At 42.3% G+C, this 19,287-nt stretch overlaps 1 protein-coding gene across 1 annotated transcript; it reads right to left on the bottom strand.

Moving 5' to 3' along the window:
* Nucleotides 1-224: 224 nt before the first annotated feature.
* Nucleotides 225-1,471, bottom strand: ngfb (nerve growth factor b (beta polypeptide)). Its single transcript, XM_057846877.1, has one exon. The coding sequence runs from the start codon at nucleotides 1,469-1,471 to the stop codon at nucleotides 905-907; it is 567 nt and encodes a 188-aa protein (XP_057702860.1). The 3' UTR covers nucleotides 225-904.
* Nucleotides 1,472-19,287: the final 17,816 nt, after the last annotated feature.

Here is a 19,287-nt window from a genome sequence, read left to right as displayed (position 1 = left end):
ATATCTGGCGCCATCTAGCGTCGTGAATGGGGAGAGTAGCTAAGATCTGTCATGACAGAACATCGCTTCAAATATATCTGGCACCATCTAGCGTTGTGAATGGGTATAATGTCTAGACCGCGAATATAAGACGACCCCTCTTTATCAGTCTTATTTCAATGCAAAAAACACCATCTTATATTCGGGCCAATACAGTACTTAAATAAAAAATAATAATAATTAATCGGGATTTAATTAGGGAACAACCTTGAATTTTTTAATGTTGCTTCTCTTGGAGACTCATATATGCCTAAGGTAGGTGCCTGTTTTGGTTTTAGGTCGCTTGCAGCTTTGGTTTTGAAAATATTTGAATTTTAAGTTTTTAAAAATAGGCCCCCTACGGATTGGCCCTGAGCCCCGTGTCCTGTCAATTGATAGTGAAGTCTATGAAAAAGGTTAAAGAAAACTAATTAACTTGTGCGGTTTCTAGTTGTAATACAGTTTACAGCTAATATGTTGAGGCCAGAGTAGTATAACAGTAACACATAATTTATACATGAAGCTGAGTAATTGCAAAAATGATTGTCAGGGATTCATTGACTACCCAAAAAATCATTTGTGGCAGCCCTAAAGTAGTTTTCAAATTGTCAAAAATGTGTTTTCACATGTCTGAATTAATTAATGGAACTCATTAACTCGTTCAGGAAACTCATTCACTGCTATTGACGGGGATGGACGGTCAATCCATTTTAACTGGGATGGGGCGAATGTTCGTTCATCCACGCCATCCCATTCAAAATGGATTGGACATCCATTGCCGTCAATGGCAGCCATTGATTTAAAAGTATGTCTCGTAAAATTATAAAAATTAAAATATAAAGCACATGCAGTCCCCGTACTTTGAAATAATACTAATAATTTACTCTCACTGCCTCCACGACTTGCGGCTGAGCACGCACACGCAAGCCACGTTGATGCGTATGAGCCTCCAGGCCACCAAGTTCTTAAAGGACGTCAAAGCCCGCACAAATGTGTGTGAATTGGTGCAACGCGAGTTCCAATGTCGGGCGTCGATGCCAAGGCATCCCGAGTTGCCCGCGTGTGAGCTGTGACACGTAGTCTCAAAGAAGTACTGTTTCTTGTTGACGTTGTTGATGTTAACGTCCGGCAGAACCGTCACCTCGTTGCCGGAAATGTCCGTGGCTTTGGTTTTGTTGCCCACCCACACACTGATGCTCTCGCATACAGAGTACACGCCTCGGTGCTGGGGCTGGCTTGCTCGCCGACGGGTCCTACGGGACCCAGTTGGGTCGGCATCGGGCGGCCGGGCACTAAACAGCACCCTAGGGGAGTGCCTTCGCCGTCTGCTGAAGAGTTTGGGGTCCACTCGTGGGGCGCCAGCTCTGGCGTCGGTGGCGCTTGAGTCCTCCCCAAAAGAGGCCACGGCCTGGGCACTGAAGAAAAGCAACAGGACCAGCATAGACGACCTCATGGGCGCACCGCCTGTGGAGAAGTCAAACAAATTTTATAACAAACACTGAACAAGAAAAAGTCTACGAACCCCTCTAGTATTATATTTTAAAAATGCAAGTCATTTCAGCAAAAGCAGACACGGGAAAAAATGCTGTCCAGGTCTTGCTTTTGTGAGAAGAATTATATTCCAAAACTGATACAAATTGTTGAAGTAATCAAATATCTTCTTCATATTTTATTTAACAATAATCAGGAAAGAATGGTAAATAACAAAAAAACTTATGTTAAAAAAAATTCATAGTGACCTTCTTTGGGTTTCTGACCTTCATCATTTATGTCATCACCTTGCTGCCTCTGTAGAGAAAGCCGATGGCTCTCAAATGCTGAGAACTTCTAAAAGAATTATTTTTTTAACAGTTATTTTTGCCATGTTTTTTATGAATCTGTTTAAACATCCCTTCAAGAGAAAGTTTCTGAGGTGAGAGTTTATTCGACAATTATTCAGAAATGCGAACTTGAAGACCTTATTTTAAACAAAAGAAAAATAATTGAAAACGTGGAAATGTGGAAAATAAGTTGTGGCCCAACTAAACATCGGTCGAACTTTTCGGCCAGAAGGAATGTGTGACACAATCACAATACTGCTCAATGACCGGGAAAAAAAACACTGTAGCAACAATCAAGATTTAGTCAATGTAAAGGGAGTTAGGATCAGTTCAAAATAGGAGTCAGTGTTCACCTAACTCTTCAGCGTTTTTAATGGCAAGGGGGAAAAAAGAACACATTTGGTGTGTCAGAGTCCGTTTAAAATCCTGCAAAGTGTTCGGGATGCAAACAGTGAAGTGAAAGTTTCTGAGGTGAGAGTTTTTACAGGAGTCCTTTCATACATGACCCTGAATGCCGTATGAAAAATGCAATGTCTTCCAATAAAGCGTAGGTTAAACTTTTCAGCTAATCTTTAGCCTATATGGAAGGAATTAATATCAGTTCCAAACAGAGATTGGTGTTCCCATAAAACCTTTTGACTCGAATGCATTGTGGTCCAATGTAACCAAGGTGGACCACATTAAGAACAGCATATCAGCAGTCAAGCATGGTTTTGAGCTGGAATTATGACCTTAGCCAATGTGAAGGTGAAGTTGTGTTCAAAATTATTATGTACATTATTAAATATTATGACATCTCACAAAAACATGAAAACATGCTCGGTGGTGTAAAGAAACCAAGGCTTTTCAGCCAAAAGGAATAGCAACATAGGAATAGTAAGGACAGGCAAGGATAAAATCTTACTCGGAGTCTGCGATCCTTCCAAATGATGCAAATCTTCAAGTGAAAGTTTCTGAGGTGACCGTTTATTCATGAATGCTTTAGAGGATGAAAGATAAACAAACACTTGCCATCTCCCAAAAACGAGGAAAAAAATGCATTGTGGTCCAAAGAAACCAAGGCTTAACTTTTCGGCCAAAAGGAATATTTGAGCACTGTACCAACAGTCAAGCATGATTTTGGCAGGCCTTTTTTCCAGCTGGAATTAGGGCCTTAGCCAATGCGGAGGGAATTAGGAACTGTTCCAAATAGAAGTCAGTGTTCACATAAAACCTTCCGGCTTCTGCTCAAGGGCTAGAAAAATCTTATTTAAGGTCAGAGGCTTTATAAAATGATGGCAAGTGGATGCTGATTTCCATTTAACATGAGTTTGGTCAATTTCATTTGTCAGTCCATAAGACTGGTCAATTTCATTTGTCAATCCATAAGACAGCAGCCATTAACTCATTCACTGCCAGTTTTGGTACAGCATATGTATAGCAGTCACTGAATATATCTTGCGGTAGTTAGACATAAAAAACATTGGCTTTTGAGGGCGACAGAGCAGGTACAAATTACAAATCTGGAGGAGCAACAGACTTCTGCCTAAGCAGCCAAATTCATAGCATCACAAAATTTGGTAGCGTGAGTGCTCTACCTTTGTCCTCGTCCCCTAAAATGTCATCACTCTTTCTCTTCTCATATATCCTACCCTGCAAATTTGAGTTAAACAGTTAAATATGTTCATTTTCTATCCTCTGTGACCTTTGACCTCATTACCCCCGAATTTATCTCATTCACAGCTATTGACCTCAAATCTAATTTAACCGGGGTGGTTGGCATACAATGATTATGTTTCATTGCCAGTGATGGCGATAGTTGTTTAATCCATTTTGACTGGGAGGGGGCAAATGAACAAACGTTCTGTCTCCCAGTCAAAATGTATTGGATTGTCGTCAATGGCAAGGAATGAGTTAACAATTCTTATTTTCCTTAACTTTGAATATTTTCACGCTCCAGTGCGGCAGTGGCCTCTGGCTTTCATGTCAGAGTTTGAGTAGTACTCGTTCTCACACCAAAAGCAAACAAAGAGAACCAAAAATCTTCCGCAAGTCAAATTCCCATAAAAGAAGCTGGCAAAAACCTCCAACTCGCCACATTTACACATTGAAAGGATGCTTTTTTTCCAACCACTTTGTGACACTGCATTAATTGAATCTGACTGAGGTATGCTTCATAACTTGGAATTATCATCTGCGAAACCGACACACTGCATAAATTTCATTCACACTCTCATTTGTAAGCAGGCATGTGTTGAAAGGCATGTTGACCCCCGAGAAAGTGTCATTTGGAATAATTGTCATCTTTTCTACGGGGTATGACAGACGACGTGGAAGCGAGCAGACGTGTCGACACCCGTGACGGCCCCTTCGGCAAGCTGCGCTGTCAGGTGGGTTTATTACACTGCGTTTTGCCCAAAGGAGGGATCGCTCTCAGACGGAAGCCCATTGCTGCCATATTAAAATTGGTAAACATCACAATACGCTTTAAAATAATACATTTAATGCGTCACAAATTTTGCAAAAATAAGATGTATTTTTTTTACATTAAAATGTAAAAAGAACTGTAATCTTTTTGATCAAGTGCATCCAAGCTAGTGTTGTACCGATACAAATACTACGATCGGAAGGATCCGCGGCACAATATGAAAATGAAGGCAGTTAGTAATAAAAAAATAAAGTGTCGATGCTGTGCAATAAGTACTCTTTGAGATTTAGTTTCCAATTGCCTGTTGCCCTTCCCAAGATGGCTGCGAGTTACAAACACCGGTATAAAAGAAGAGTCGCTCCCTCCAGGTGTAAAAAATGTCAATTTTGTGTAGTTCTGTCCACAAAGAAGCACTCTTGCATGCCGTGTTGTCTTACTTTTTCCCATGCACGTTGCATACTAGAGACATTTCGCATTATTATCGCACAATATTACTAGAGACATTTCGCAACCCTTTCCCGCCATTGCAGGTATAACCAGATAAACATAAACATGTGGCTTGGTGGCTAAAAATGCCCGTCTTTCTCACTCAAACTAAGCATGTTTACTTTATTCCCTGACATGGACGGTGCTAGACCTCCAATTCATTTTGCCTGGAAGGGGGCAAATGAACATTTGTTCAAAGGCACTCAAAGTCAAAGACACTCACCTTTTCAGTGTCCGCTAGGGAACGGTAGCGGCTCAGTGTGGCGCCTAGAGGATGCGAGTGAAGCTGCGTGCTGCGCTCGGGGCTCCTGCCATGTGGCCCCCGTCCAGCGCGCCTCGCCTCCTCGGCCCGCCTGCCAAGACACAAGGCAGAACTGTTTCTTTTAATGTCCTCGTAAACATACTCTAAACACATCACATAGTGAATGTGCCCTAACTCCAAAAGCAGGTTATTGCCCTTACTGCTATGTTAAACCATGTCAAAAGCAATAACCTATATTTACAAGCTCAAATTTTAATATTTGAAAAAGCACGCAAAAAAGTAACGCAAAGCAGACTTAGGCGCACTGCTTCCATATATATTAGTATTACATAAAGCTTTATAAAATAATGACTTTAATCTCGTAATAATATGTAAAATTCGATAACATTATGACTTTTTCCCTTTATCATGTAATATTAAGACTTATTATGTCATAATATCACATCTTTTTTCTTATAGTATTATGTAGTATAACTGCAAATTTCAATTTTTCAAGTGGAATTGGTTGAATTTAAATGAGTTTATCACTGTTAGACGTCCAGTCGTTACAGCGAATAACGTTTCTTCATTCGTGGCCAGCTCTCCCAATTTAAATGGATTAGATGACTATCCCTGTCAATGACAGCCAGTGAGTTGAGTAAATTGAAAGTTAACTTTTGTTTAAGTAAATATATAATAATTTTACTGTAGTTTTCAAGTGAAAGTGCCATCCATCCATACATCCATCATCTACCGATTAATCCGGGGTCAGGTCGCGGGGGCAGCAGCTTTAGCAGGGAAGTCCAGACCTCCCTCTCCCCAGCCACTTCAACCAGCTCCTCGGGCGGGATCCCAAGGTGTTCCTAGGCCAGCCGAGAGACATAGTCTCTTCCGCGTGTCCTGGATCGTCCACGGGGCCTACTGCTGGTGGGACATGCCCGGAACACCTCTCCAGGGAGGCGTCCAGGAGGCATCCAAATCAGATGCCCGAGCCACCTCAGCTGACTCCTCCCAACGCGAAGGAGTAGCGGCTCGATGCCGAGTCCCTCCCGGATGACCGAGCTTCTCACCCTATCTCTAAGGGAGAGCCCAGCCACCCTGTGAAGGAAACTAATTTCGGCCGCTTGTGTCCGGGATCTTGTTCTTTCGGTCATAACCCACAGCTCGTAACCATATTTGAGGGTAGTAATGTAGATCGGCTGGTAAATCGAGAGCTTCGCCTTTCGGCTCAGGTCCTTCTTCACCACTACGGACCCGTGCAGAGTCCGCATCGCTGCAGATACTGCAGTGATCGGCCTGTCGATCTCCCTTTTCTCCTACCCTCACTCGTGAACAAGACCACAAGATATTTGAACTCCTCCACTCGGGGCAGAATCTTATCCCCGACCCGGTGAGAGCACGCCACCCTTTTCCGACTGAGGACCATGGCCTTGGATTTGGAGGTGCTGATCTTCATCCCGACCGCTTCACACTCGGCTGTGAACTGCTCCAGTGAGAGTTGTAGGTCACGGCTTGATGAAGTCAACAGCACCACATCATCAGCAAAAAGCAGAGATGCAATGTTGAGGCCAGCAAACCGGACCCCCTCAGTGCTTCGGCTGCACCTAGAAATTCTGTCCATAAAAATTATGATCAGAATCGGTGACAATAGGCAGCCTTGGCGGAGTCCAACCCTCACTAGGAACAAATTTGACTTACAGCCGGAAATACGGAGCAAACTCTGACACCGGTCGTACAGGGACCAAACAGCCCTTACCAAGGGGCTCTGTAACCCGTACTCCTGGAGCACACCCCACAGGACTCCCCAAGGCACATGGTCAAACGCCTTCTCCAAATCCACAATACATGTAGACTGGCTGGGCGACCTCCCATGCACCCTTGAGGACCCTGCCGAGGGTGTAGAGCTTGTCCCCTATCCCACAGCCAGGACGAAAATCTCACTGCCCCTTCTGAATCTGAGATTCGACTTCCTGACGGAACCTCCTCTCCAGCACCCCTGAATAGACCTTACCAGGGAGGCTGAGGAGTGTGATCCCTCTATAATTGGAATGCACCCATGGTCCCCCTTCTTAAAAAGGGGGACTACCACCCCGGTCTGCCAGTCCAGAGGCACTGTCCTCGATATCCACGCGATGTTGTAGAGACGTGTCATCAAGTGATACTAGAGTAGAAACTACTGTAGTGATAAACTCATTTAAATTCATCAAGTGAAAATGGATGAATTTAAAAGAGTTTATCACTCGTAGACATCCAATCCATTTGAACTAGGAGGGTGGCACACTTTCGAAGGCATCGGGAATGAGGCTGAAGCTAATTTCAAATGCAGTTTACTCAGAAATTTAGGTACGGACCACAAACTTAATAAACCAAGTAAACAAGTTACTTAAAAGGAACCTCGGACTTAAAGACTTGTAGACTCTAATAAGCCACAATTGTTCTCTTTTACTAAAATATGCTATTAGGAACAAATACTGTATGTTATTGCCATTGATTCAAAAATCCATCATATTTAGTACATGTTTTAACCTACGGAGGGTGCCATGTCTTACGCATGCAATGCATGCTAGGCGTGTTGATGCAGCCTGGACTGGGAGAATAGCTGTGCTAGCTAGCATGCGAAGCTAGTTTGACAACTGGCATGATATTGTCACATTCTTCTGCTGGTCAGATTGTTTTGTTACTGAGCTGTGGAACGAGTTCCCAATGTCGTGCCTGCATCCAATTCCAGCTCATCAGTAGTGTATTATAAACGATCCTAGGCGACTTACCGAGATATTGACTTGCTGCTATTTGACATTTTGTATATGCCTTCGTTGCTAGTTGCATCATTGCCTTGTTTTTTTCGTTTGTTTGCCTCTCACTGCAGTTTTCCCTCTTTTTTTTTTTTTTTTCCAAATAGATCCTGACCTTCAGTCATGGACCCTTTTTGTGTCTCGCTTTTCGCGATTGCATGTTATTCCATGGTCAAGCCAGCCGTACTTTCTTTTCAGTTCGGTTCCCCTTTCAGGTTTTACTGCAAAGACAGACTGACAGACAACGCATGTGGGTTGCGATTGCTTTATAAGGAAAATCATGACTCCGACATCCCATGGAAGTATTGTCCTGTGGTCTACGAGCTCATCTGTCGCAAGGGAACGCTGGTTGGAATCCAGCTGGAGAGCTTTATATCGACAGTGCTGTCCTGCTCATCACTCATATTGGTTCAATTTGGAAGGGCAGAACCGATGACTGGTATATGTAGATAATGAGTGACACTGTAGAAGTACGGCAGCGCTGCCCAGTGACGTCACTGCCCCGATTGCATTGCGCCGTCCACAACAATAGTGACCTATTAGTTAACTAATTTTTCAAATTTTATAAAAATGAAAACAGTAAGAGGAGTTCGAATATGAAATTATTATAACTAATACTAACATTCATCTTTTAAGAACTACAAGTCTTTGTGTCCGTGGTTCCCTTTAAAGGAAGAGAAGAATTTAAGTTATAAATCCTTAAAATCTTAAATTGGCATGACTGATAGGAAGTGTTATTCTTCACAATGTAGCACTCTCAAATGCAGCACGTTTCCAAATAAAGGCACTTGTATCACATCACTTCCTCTTTGATCAACCAAGAAGAGGAAGCTGAATGGCACCCATAAGAACCTGAATCTAAGCCAGTTATTAAGTTGGTTATTGTCAAAATTTCCTCAATAACTTTAATTCAGTTTGTTTCTTGTAATGCTGTATTGCTGAACCTTTACTTCACTTCTGTACTTCAGTTATCCTTCTAAAACGCAGTGCTACGTGTGCACTTTTAACAACCGCTCTGTATAAAACACATTTATTCAACCCAAATGTGCGAGTGAAAGCAAAGGAAGCATTTGTTGTGTTTTTCATGCCAAATTCCCAGTGAATTATGGTTTTTGGGCAGTTTAGTGATATGTAAATCTTATGTCCTCTCGGAGGGTCGTTCATAGAAAACAGACGCGTCGGTCGTTTCGAAGTCCTGACGCGAAAACGTCTTAGTGGTTTAGTCAAAAGAAATAAAAACGTCCAGTCAGCAGTTGGTCTCTTACTCGGCGGGTTAGAAGAATTCTCCAGACTGGGCCGCGCACCAGCGTTGAGCTCGGGGGCCCAGCGGAGATGTGACTGACAAGTGCACTAGTCAAAATGGGAGAAATACAGTACTTTGCAGTTTGATACATTTCACTTCAGTAACTCATGGAGAATGAAACCTAATAGCGCATAAAGATAGAAAGCACTTGAAAAACAGCAAGAGTCAATCTTTAAATATCATAAATATAACACTCATAAGAAGGTGTGACTGAAGGAAGTGAGGAACACGCTTATGACATTGCAGGGTGTTCTGAATGGAGGAATTTTGGTGCTGTGGGATATTTCCTGAGCAGTGAACACCCACCCAACCCACCCATTCACCCATCCATCCATCCATCCATCCATCCATCCATCCATCCATCCATCCATCCAGCCAGCCAGCCAGCCAGCCAGCCAGCCAGCCAGCCAGCCAGCCAGCCAGCCATCCATCATCGATTTATCACCTATCCATTCGTCTTTCCATCCATTCATCTCCATCCATCTTTCTATTAGCCATGATACGTCGCTCCCTTGCCCTTTCCCATTCATCTTTCCTAAAACATTCTACTTTCTTCCATCCCTCTCTCCTTTTAGCTACCTGTTCTGGACTTATGACAGACAGCACTGCAGTCACATAACATGCAGATGCATTCATATGCGCAATTATTTTTGCTCCATATAGAAAACTGCCATCATTTGTCACGCAGCACTCTAAGTAAACACAAGCGAAAAACATTTCGTCATATCGCCAGTAGGCACTCTCCAATAGTTTGATTTTATAACTTGAAGTGCTCCAATCTTCCATAATGGCTGTGAATCCTCTAATTAAAGTCAAATCTGCCGCTGTGATGTCATCATGAGAGACAACTTGACTGTTAATTTTGCAGCCTGCATGGGGGGGGGGGGGGTCAGGCTCATTTTGTTGCTATGGCAACAGTGTTGTCTTGTTCTTCCTTAGGCGATTTTTGGGGATTTGTTTTATGTGGACTTTTATCTCCCTCAAGGTGGTATGGTTTTTTTGGATTGTTTGCGCCATTTATTTTGCTGAAGTCTGATGAAACATATTACAGTGTTTCACAAACGTGAGTACACCCATCGCATTTCTGCAGATATTTAAGTGTATCTTTTCATGGGACAACACAAACAAAATGACACTTTGACACAATGAAAAGTAGTCTGTGTGCAGCTTATATAATAGTTAATTACATAAGAGTTAATTTATTTTTCCCCTCAAAATAACTCAAAATATAGCATTTAATATCTAAAGTGAGTACACCGCATGGGAACTACGTACATCCCTAAATGTCCAAATTGAGTACTGCTTGTCATTTTCCCTCCAAAATGTCATGTGACTCGTTACAGGAGTGCTGTCAGCATTGCTGCAGAGATTGAAGAAGTGGGGGGGTCATTCCCACCAACATGCTTGACTGTAGGCATGACAAACTTATCTTTGTACTCCTCACCTGGTTGCCGCCACACATGCTTGAGACCATCGGAACCAAACAAATTTAATCTTCATCTCATCAGACCATAGGACATGGTTCCAGTAATCCATGTGCTTTGTTGACATGTCTTTAGCAAACTGTTTGCGGGCTTTTTAGTGTACCGTCTTCAGAAGAGGCTTCCTCCTGCACACCAATTTGATGTAGAGTACGGCGTATGGTCTGAGCACTAACAGGCTGACCCTCCCCCACCTCTCCAATCTCTGCAGCAATTCTGTCAGCACTCCTGTAACGAGTCACATGACATTTTGGAGGGAAAATGACAAGCAGTACTCAATTTGGACATTTAGGGATGTACATAGTTCCCATGCGGTGTACTCACTTATGTTGCCAGGGGTTTAGATATGAATGGGTATATTTTGAGTTATTTTGAGGGGAAAATAAATGAACTCTATTATATAAGCTGCACACAGACAACTTTTAATTGTGTCAAAGTGTCATTTTGTCAGTGTTGTCCCATGAAAAGATATACTTAAATATCTGCAGAAATGCGAGGGGTGTACTCACTTTTGTGATACACTGAATATGGGCTTCACCTAAAACAGTATTAATTAGTTGGCTGCCACTGATGGCGATGGATGTCTAATATGACGATAGTCCAATCCATTTTGACCCACTCAAATTGGATTGGCTGTCTATCGCTGTCAGTGGCAGTGAAACAACATCGCTTAATTCCATCCTTCCAAGTTGAAATGGCTTTGTTTTTCTAGATCTGCCAATGGCAGTGAACGAGTTAAGGGCTTCAGGCAACAAAATAATTCAGAGTTATAAGGATATTGGAGAATATGTATATATACAGTATTTATCTATGTGCTACTGAAACAAAGTTTGCGGAACAAAGTGAAAATGTCAAGCGATGGCAAACAGGTCAAGAAAATCAAAACCCAGAATGCTATCACATTGGATTATTTCTTTTTGTATACATTTATTTATTTTAAAAAATAATGCTAAAATCCTACAGGTTTCTACTTTGATTTCAATATGTCATGTTTTGATTTCTGAGCTAACAGAGCACCACAATTGAAGTGATTGGCTCTATCAAATGTTTAAGCAGAAAAGTGCAACAGAATGCAGGCAGAACTCAAGCTTCTTGTCTGGGCCCCCAGTTTGGACAACCCTGACCTACAAGGACAACAGCCAAACCAACAACTCTTTCACATTCCAAAAAAAAAAGACCCAAAGCAGCTTTAACTGCATTGCAAATTACCACCCTGGTCAAGGCTGAGGTTTGCGCATATCTTTATAAATGTGTTTTCAAAAATTATGATTTGAATTATCACATACAGTGGGGCAAATAAGTATTTAGTCAACCACTAATTGTGCAAGTTCTCCCACTTGAAAATATTAGAGAGGCCTGTAATAGTCAACATGGGTAAACCTCAACCATGAGAGACAGAATGTGGGGGAAAAAAAAACAGAAAATCACATTGTTTGATTTTTAAAGATTTACTTGCCATTCATGGTGGAAAATAAGTATTTGGTCAATACCAAAAGTTCATCTCAGTACTTTGTTATGTGCCCTTTGTTGGCAATAACGGATGCCATACGTTTTCTGCAACTCTTCACAAGCTTTTCACACACTGTTGCTGCTATTTTGGCCCATTCCTCCATGCAGATCTCCTCTAGAGCAGTGATGTTTTGGGGCTGTCGTTGGGCAACACGGACTTTCAACTCCCTCTACAGATTTTTTTTATGGGCTTGAGATCTGGAGACTGGCTAAGCCACTCCAGGACCTTGAAAAGCTTCTTACGAAGCAATTCCTTTGTTGCCCTGGCTGTGTGTGTGGGATCATTGTCATGCTGAAAGACCCAGCCACGTCTTATCTTCAATGCCCTTGCTGATGGAAGGAGATTTTCACTCAAAAAACAGCCCCAAATCATGATGTTTTCACCCCCATGCTTCACAGTGGGTATGGTGTTCTTCGGATGCAATTCAGTATTCTTTCTCCTCTGAGAACATTAGAACCTGTTTTTCCCGGTTTCATCTGACCATAACACATTCTCCCAGTCCTCTTCTGGATCATCCAAATTCTCTCTAGCGAACCACAGACAGGCCTGGACGTACTGTCTTCAGCAGGGGGACACGTCTGGCAGTGCAGGATTTGAGTCCCTGGCGGCGCATTGTGTTACTGATAGTAGCCTTTGTTACTGTGGTCCCAGCTCTCTGAAGGTCATTCACTAGGTCCCTCCGTGTGGTTCTGGGATTTTTGCTCACCGTTGTTGTTGTCATTTTAACGCCACGGGGTGAGATCTTGCATGGAGCCCCAGATCGAAGGAGATTATCAGTGGTGTTGTATGTTTTCCATTTTCTAATAATTGCTCCCACAGTTGATTTCTTTACACCAGGCGTTTTACCTATTGCAGATTCAGTCTTCCCAGCCTGGTGCAGCTCGACATTTTTGTCTCTGGTGTCCTTCGACAGATCTTTGGTCTTGGCCATAGTGGAGTTTGGAGTGTGACTGACTGAGCTTGTGGACAGGTGTCTTTAATACCGATACTGAGTTAAAACAGGTGCAATTAATTCAGGTAACGAGTAGGGCCACATTAGACCTCGTTAGAAGAAGTTAGACCTCTTTGACAGCCAGAAATCTTGCTTGTTTGTAGGTGACCAAATACTTATTTTCTACTCTAATTTGGAAATAAATTCTTTAAAAATCAAAAAATGTGATTTTCTGTTTTTTTTAACCACAGTCAGTCTCTAATGGTTGAGGTTTACCCATGTTGACAATTACAGGCCTCTCTAATCTTTTCAAGTAGGAGAACTTGCACAATTGGTCGTTGACTAAATACTTATTTCCCCCACTGTAGTTTGAGTGATGTGAGTTTTGGTGTTCTGCTTTTAGAATAATGAAAAAAATGACATCAGGGAGGTAATGGGCCCTGTTTTAAACTACGTACATAGTTAATGTTTTGGAGGTCTTTTCATGTGTTAATCAGAAAACATAATAATAATAACAGCATCTCAAATATTACATTGTTTTCCCCAATTGGAATTCCTCAAATTATAAAGTCTGGAAATGCCCTAAAATATCTGCTCTCAACCAGGATAATAAACTTCCTGTTTAATTCTGGGCATGGGTCTGTGGAATATTTTTGTGTGTCCTGTTATGTGGGATATGTCTCTCTAATTCCATGTAGATAGGCGAAACTATAATATTACTTGTAGCATAATGGAGCGGATATCCATCGCAGTCAGTACCACTGAAACGCAATCATTCACTGCCTGCCTTCTAAATACGAATCTGGTCCTTCACATCACTAACCAGTAGATCCAATAATTTCGTCCAAACTTCTCTATGACGCCTATGGCGTCCAGAAGATCAGAAGGCAACATCTGGACGAATGTGGCGGCCATTTTTTTTCTTGGTCATGTAACACAATATACGCACTGCACGACTGTGAGTGTGACTCGTGTGATTTACAATCTGAAACGGCACTTCCTGTTCAACACACACACAACCGAGTGTTTGAAAATCTATGAAAGTACATGCTGTCAGGGATAAGTAAAACCAGCTCTAGAAGGAATGCTCCATCAGCCCGCAACAGCTTTTTTAAATACCAGATGACATGAAATATAATGAGTGTCAATGACAAAAAGTTTGTGCAGCGCAGTTTGAATCTCTCGCTAAACGCGAAACGACAGATTCACCGATTGAAGCGAGTGCAATTGCTTCCCTCGATTTTTTTCTTCATCAATGAGACTCTGGTTAGGACGTCACCTGAGACGAACCACACATTCGCACGCTTTGCAATCTGAACCAATCTCTTCCAAAGCTTCCTTGATTGCGGTGGCCAGTTCAAGATTCAAAAGGCACGACAACATCCACTGCAAGCGCACATATTAATGGACAAAGCTGGTCAGAGTGCAAACTCTTTTCCGCACTTGAGAAATGTAGTCATCCAAGTCCGATCTCATCTGAAAATCTTCTTTTTGGCACAAAGCAACATCAGTGCCAAAGGGAAGGCTTGTGGTTGGGGAAGTCAGAAAGCAGGAGGAGGCAGAGCGACCCACCAAATCTGTCTGAAGGACCAGGCAGGAAAGATGGACCAACTGAGAGAGCCTAAAATGGAAAAAAAGCTCAGCTGGCATGACATCTGGCAAATGGAGGATGCACAGCTGAGTTTCATCATCACAGCTTCGCACGACTTGTTAGCTTCCCCAAAAACTTTCACTAAAACCAGCGATTTTCAATTAGTGATGATTCTGAAAATCAGAAACAGCTTGTTATGTATCAAATGCCTGCATCCCTTGTACACACATCTTGACATTCTCACCCAAGGGTCACTGTACTTAGAGGCATAACCAAATGTTTAGGGGGACCACCACAAACATCAGCATTTTGTACCAGCAGGTGGACATCAACAGCAACATACATCACCAACGGATGCAACCTGTTCGAAATTGAATGTGAGAGTGGACACACATAAAAAACCTGCGGTTTTCCTTAGAAATTGTGGAACCAACTGTTCAATCAGACATGGTATTGTGGTCTCCAAAGGTAAAGGTAAGTTATGTCATAAGGTTAATGACAGTTGGGGTTAAGGACGTATATGAGAGGAAGAAAGTAGTGTTGTGCTTGCAAGGCAGTTCAAGATTTCATTTTGAAGGTCTTGATCTGGTCTCAAAGTCAACTTCCAAAATATTAATTTAGTTCCTGGTCACGACCCCCAAAAGTACGTATCTTGTCTTTGACCCTGTGATTTTTGGTTTCAGATAAGTTTTGGTACAATCTTGGTCATGGTCTTGAACAAAACACTAGAAAAAAGACTGGAAAATGAATCTTCCCAGAATGGATGGAAAACCCATATCATCCAAGAGCATTTGCTGTAACATCTATGACCAGTCTGTTGAGGAAAATGGGAGATCAAGATCCGCTCAGGATTTTAAAAAAAAAAAAAAAAAAAAAAAAGAAAAGAAATTCAGCAACTATCTCTGAATTATATGCAATGACAATAACAGGGTAAAGAGATAGTTTGGAGGCAGGGGAACACTTTACTCAAGGAGAAGGACACCCTTGCTATGCAGAATCCATAGACAGACACAGAAGGTATGTTCCAATTGGAGGGGTCTAACTGGGACACAAAGAACACTGTTTAGACCAGTTGACGGCCATGGGGCTTAGTCTGTTAAGCATCCATGAAGACGGGTGACCATCTGATGACCCCAATGATAGACTTACACCCCCATTCTACACTGCGACAGCTACCTTTAAAACATACTGTAGTCATAGTATTGTGGTTCAACCCCAACCAAGACCACACAAAGATCATCTCACAATCAGATTTGACAAAGTCAAATTCAAGACCAAAACCAATACAGAATAAAGCCAATGACCAAGATTGTGTCTTTTAGTAGTCAAATCCAGGATGGGGTGGAACCAAGACTGGTCTTAAGTGTACAACACTACCTAATGGATAGGAAGATTGGCTCCCTTTAACTTTATTATTGGGATAACTTCTAGCCTCCGGTTAACATGTCAAAGTCAAATCAGCCATCACAACAATTGTTCATACTATATATCACAGTAACATTGGGCCAACTTCAGAATAAAAGTCTAAAAAGGCATTATCATTATTTGTACTCAGGAATCCAAAGCACTCCCATCCAAACCTTCATTGATTGCGGTGGCTGGTTCAGTTAGCAGAAGGCACGAGGATTGCCGCTGCCAGAAAAAATATCAACCCCTTCCATGAGGAAATAATTCAGTCTTTGCATCATTCTTTCCACCCTCTGCCATCGTTTGCAGCAGGTCCGTCGCCCTTTGTACTACACGGCCCACGCTGCGTGCCGTCGTGCTGCAAACACAATAAATCACAGAATGTGTTGAAGAAGAAGCCAGTGTGCCAGAGAACAAGTGTAGAGCAGATCTTGGTTTTATAGCTCTGAGTGTCTCCTGGTGAGATTTGTGAGGATTGCCAGTGCGAATAGTTTGCGCTTGCATGTTGCGTTTTAGTGCTTTTGACGCTCTCTAAACAATAGCAGGCGGTATATATTCCTGGAAACAGAGTGCCGAGTTTTTCTTCAGTACCTCAGCAACTGGGCTTGAAAATGATATCTATCTCTCGTGACTCCTGATTGTCATTAGGCATTTGTTTGATTCCTTAATTGAAAATGTTTGGGGAAACCCTGTTTTAAAAATTCCATTAGACATCAAGAGCTCTCGTGAGTCACTGTTTTGCTATTTGAATGTGTGTGGTCCCATTGAATCTCTGGAGCTTCTCTTCAAAGTAGTTGTACTCTGTCTTCACTTGTGTTCGATTTTAATTCATTGATAGCCCAAAAGACTTACAACGGTATGTGCGGGGCGCGACAAAATTGAGGTTTGTGGAACGAAGCATTGACTTATCAACATGTATAGCTGTGTATGTTCCTCTCCCACCTTTTCACGGGTATCTCCGTTGCGGGAGGAGAGAGCGCCTGAGGCCGTGAGAGACGACGGGACATGCCTGCGTGGAAGACTCAGTACTCGCCGTCTTTTACGCGCACTAAGGCTAAACCAGGTTGGGTGCCAGCGAGGGAGGGGCAAGCACAAGAAGTGAAACATTCTCTCAATCATTTGAAGGAAAACAATTTAATGCCACAATTAAATACAACAGACGCAGTTTTCAGTCTATAAAAACAAAGCTACAGGTTTCAAGTTTGACATGAGTATTGAGTGCCAACTCAAGAAAAATCAGACCAGCTGCAAATGAACTTTCAAAATGTTTCCCCCCAACATCTTTAACCTTGTTCTGCCTCCAGCCAATGCAGTGCTTTAAAGCATTAGCAATAATCCCAGTGTCTAAACAGTGGGCTAGCACATGTCCAATGACTAAAGGCCTATGCCACATTGCCTTTTTCCTCCTGCCAATTGTTTGGAGAGACATTAGAAACATCCTTACGAGCAGCAAGTTTACCTGTAGGCATGTTCCACAATGTGTGGGCCAAAAGATTGAGCTGGTTGAAGGTTGAGTGCACGATCAAGAGTGAAGAATGAGATTACTGGACTTCTTTTGGAATGCTTTTTTTCTGTCAGTCTTGATGTAAAAACTCAAAACGGTGATTTACATCCTGTAGCCGATCTGCAGTGAATGATCACTCCAATCAATCAATGGCAAAGAATTCATCAGATTCCTTAACACCCCAAGCCAATTACAGACATTTTCATTCAGATGGAAGATTGGGAAAAAACTAGAAGAAAAAAGTTATGGGTTAGAGTTTAGGGTTTAGGTTGACTTTTATGCCTTTGACTGACTATGACTTATTTGAATAGTAAATAAGTGCTTCAGGCTTCTTCAGCATCTTCAAGGTTATGTCAACAGCTCTGCAGTCAACAGAGGCTGTAACTAGAAATCTGAAAGACACTTAAGGGTCGATTGACCATTCGACCAATGCCTCCTCGACTAGTTTCATGACTACTTTATAGTTTCCACTGCAAAGGAATCATGGTGTGACTACCCAGTGTAAACATGACCAATTCACCACCATTAGCATAACAGTTGATATTTTCTGCAACCAGCATCCTCCTGCCCTGCTCCGATTTGTTTTTCCCCACTGTTCAATACTATAAATGTGATGTTTTTCCTGACAAAACGTTGAAGAAGTCTTTATGGAACATCTGCAGAGTTCATACTTTATAGCGCCCAAAGGAAGATGATGTATGCATGCAAACTATGAAGCATAATGTACAGTTTGTCACGAGAAGCAGAAAACCCAAGGAGTGGACCCGGTGAGAAAATCATCTCAAGAGACACACAAATAGTAGCAAGTCTTCTCCGGTATAATCACCTGCTATTATGACAAGAATGCAATCATTCATTTGCTGTGCTCTGTGGCATAATTTGAGGAAATTGCCCCGCAGCTACCTGCTTGTTTCCACGCCAACATACCACACAAACCCTGGAACTCTGCAGGAATTTTTTTTGTGCCTCCAGAGAAGAGGAGCACAGCTCTGCTAAGCAGCCACGGTGTAACCTGATGAGCCTCGGGGCTACGCTTCAACGTACTCGCTGGAGATGGAGGCTCCCAGCTGAAGCTGATCTACAACATACTAAGCCTTCACAAGAATTCTGACAAGTACAGTAGTCAGTAAAATCCCACAGCAGGTTGTGTTTATCGCCAAACACGTAGAACGCTAATGAAACCGGGAAAAGTTGCCTCAGAAACTTGTGTTCTTTCATCTCTAAAAAGTTTTGTAATGGTCTAAAATTCTGAGGAGTTTAAAGTCAGATATTTGTCTACCTCTACAAAGCCTTGACTTGTTGCTCCGCCAGGGGGTTATTGCAATATATTCCAGTGCGGGTCCACAGGATGCCTCAGGAGAGACGAGTACATTATCTGTCATTTGTCCCAACTGTTGCTCTCTGAGTTTTCAGCACTTGTTGGAAAACTTGTTCTGATAGTGAGCAAGTACAGCAAGACACTGTGCGCCCTTGTTTAATGTCTTGTGAGGTCCTAGTGCCTGCCTCTCTGTGGGCTCCGTCCTCTCGTCTGGTTCTTTGGGGAGACTTGAGACGGCTGTACTCAGAAATACTTTGGAGACACTTTGAAAACCATGAGAGTCACGTGAAATATTTCCATTCTGTGTTATTAAAGTGCCTTGTAAACAATTGCACCCCTTAATTGCTCTATAAAGGTCTATTGGCGCCTTGGGTGCATTTTGCACGCCAGCGAGAGTAAATAAGCACAGAGGAGGCCCACTGTTGTGTTAAATCAGCGAAAAACATTCAGAAGCATCGGGGCAAACTGGTTTGTGCTG

This window comes from Corythoichthys intestinalis, chromosome 9 (assembly GCF_030265065.1).
Source record: "Corythoichthys intestinalis isolate RoL2023-P3 chromosome 9, ASM3026506v1, whole genome shotgun sequence".
Lineage (NCBI taxonomy): Eukaryota > Metazoa > Chordata > Actinopteri > Syngnathiformes > Syngnathidae > Corythoichthys > Corythoichthys intestinalis.
This window is presented reverse-complemented; position numbering and strand designations above follow the sequence as displayed.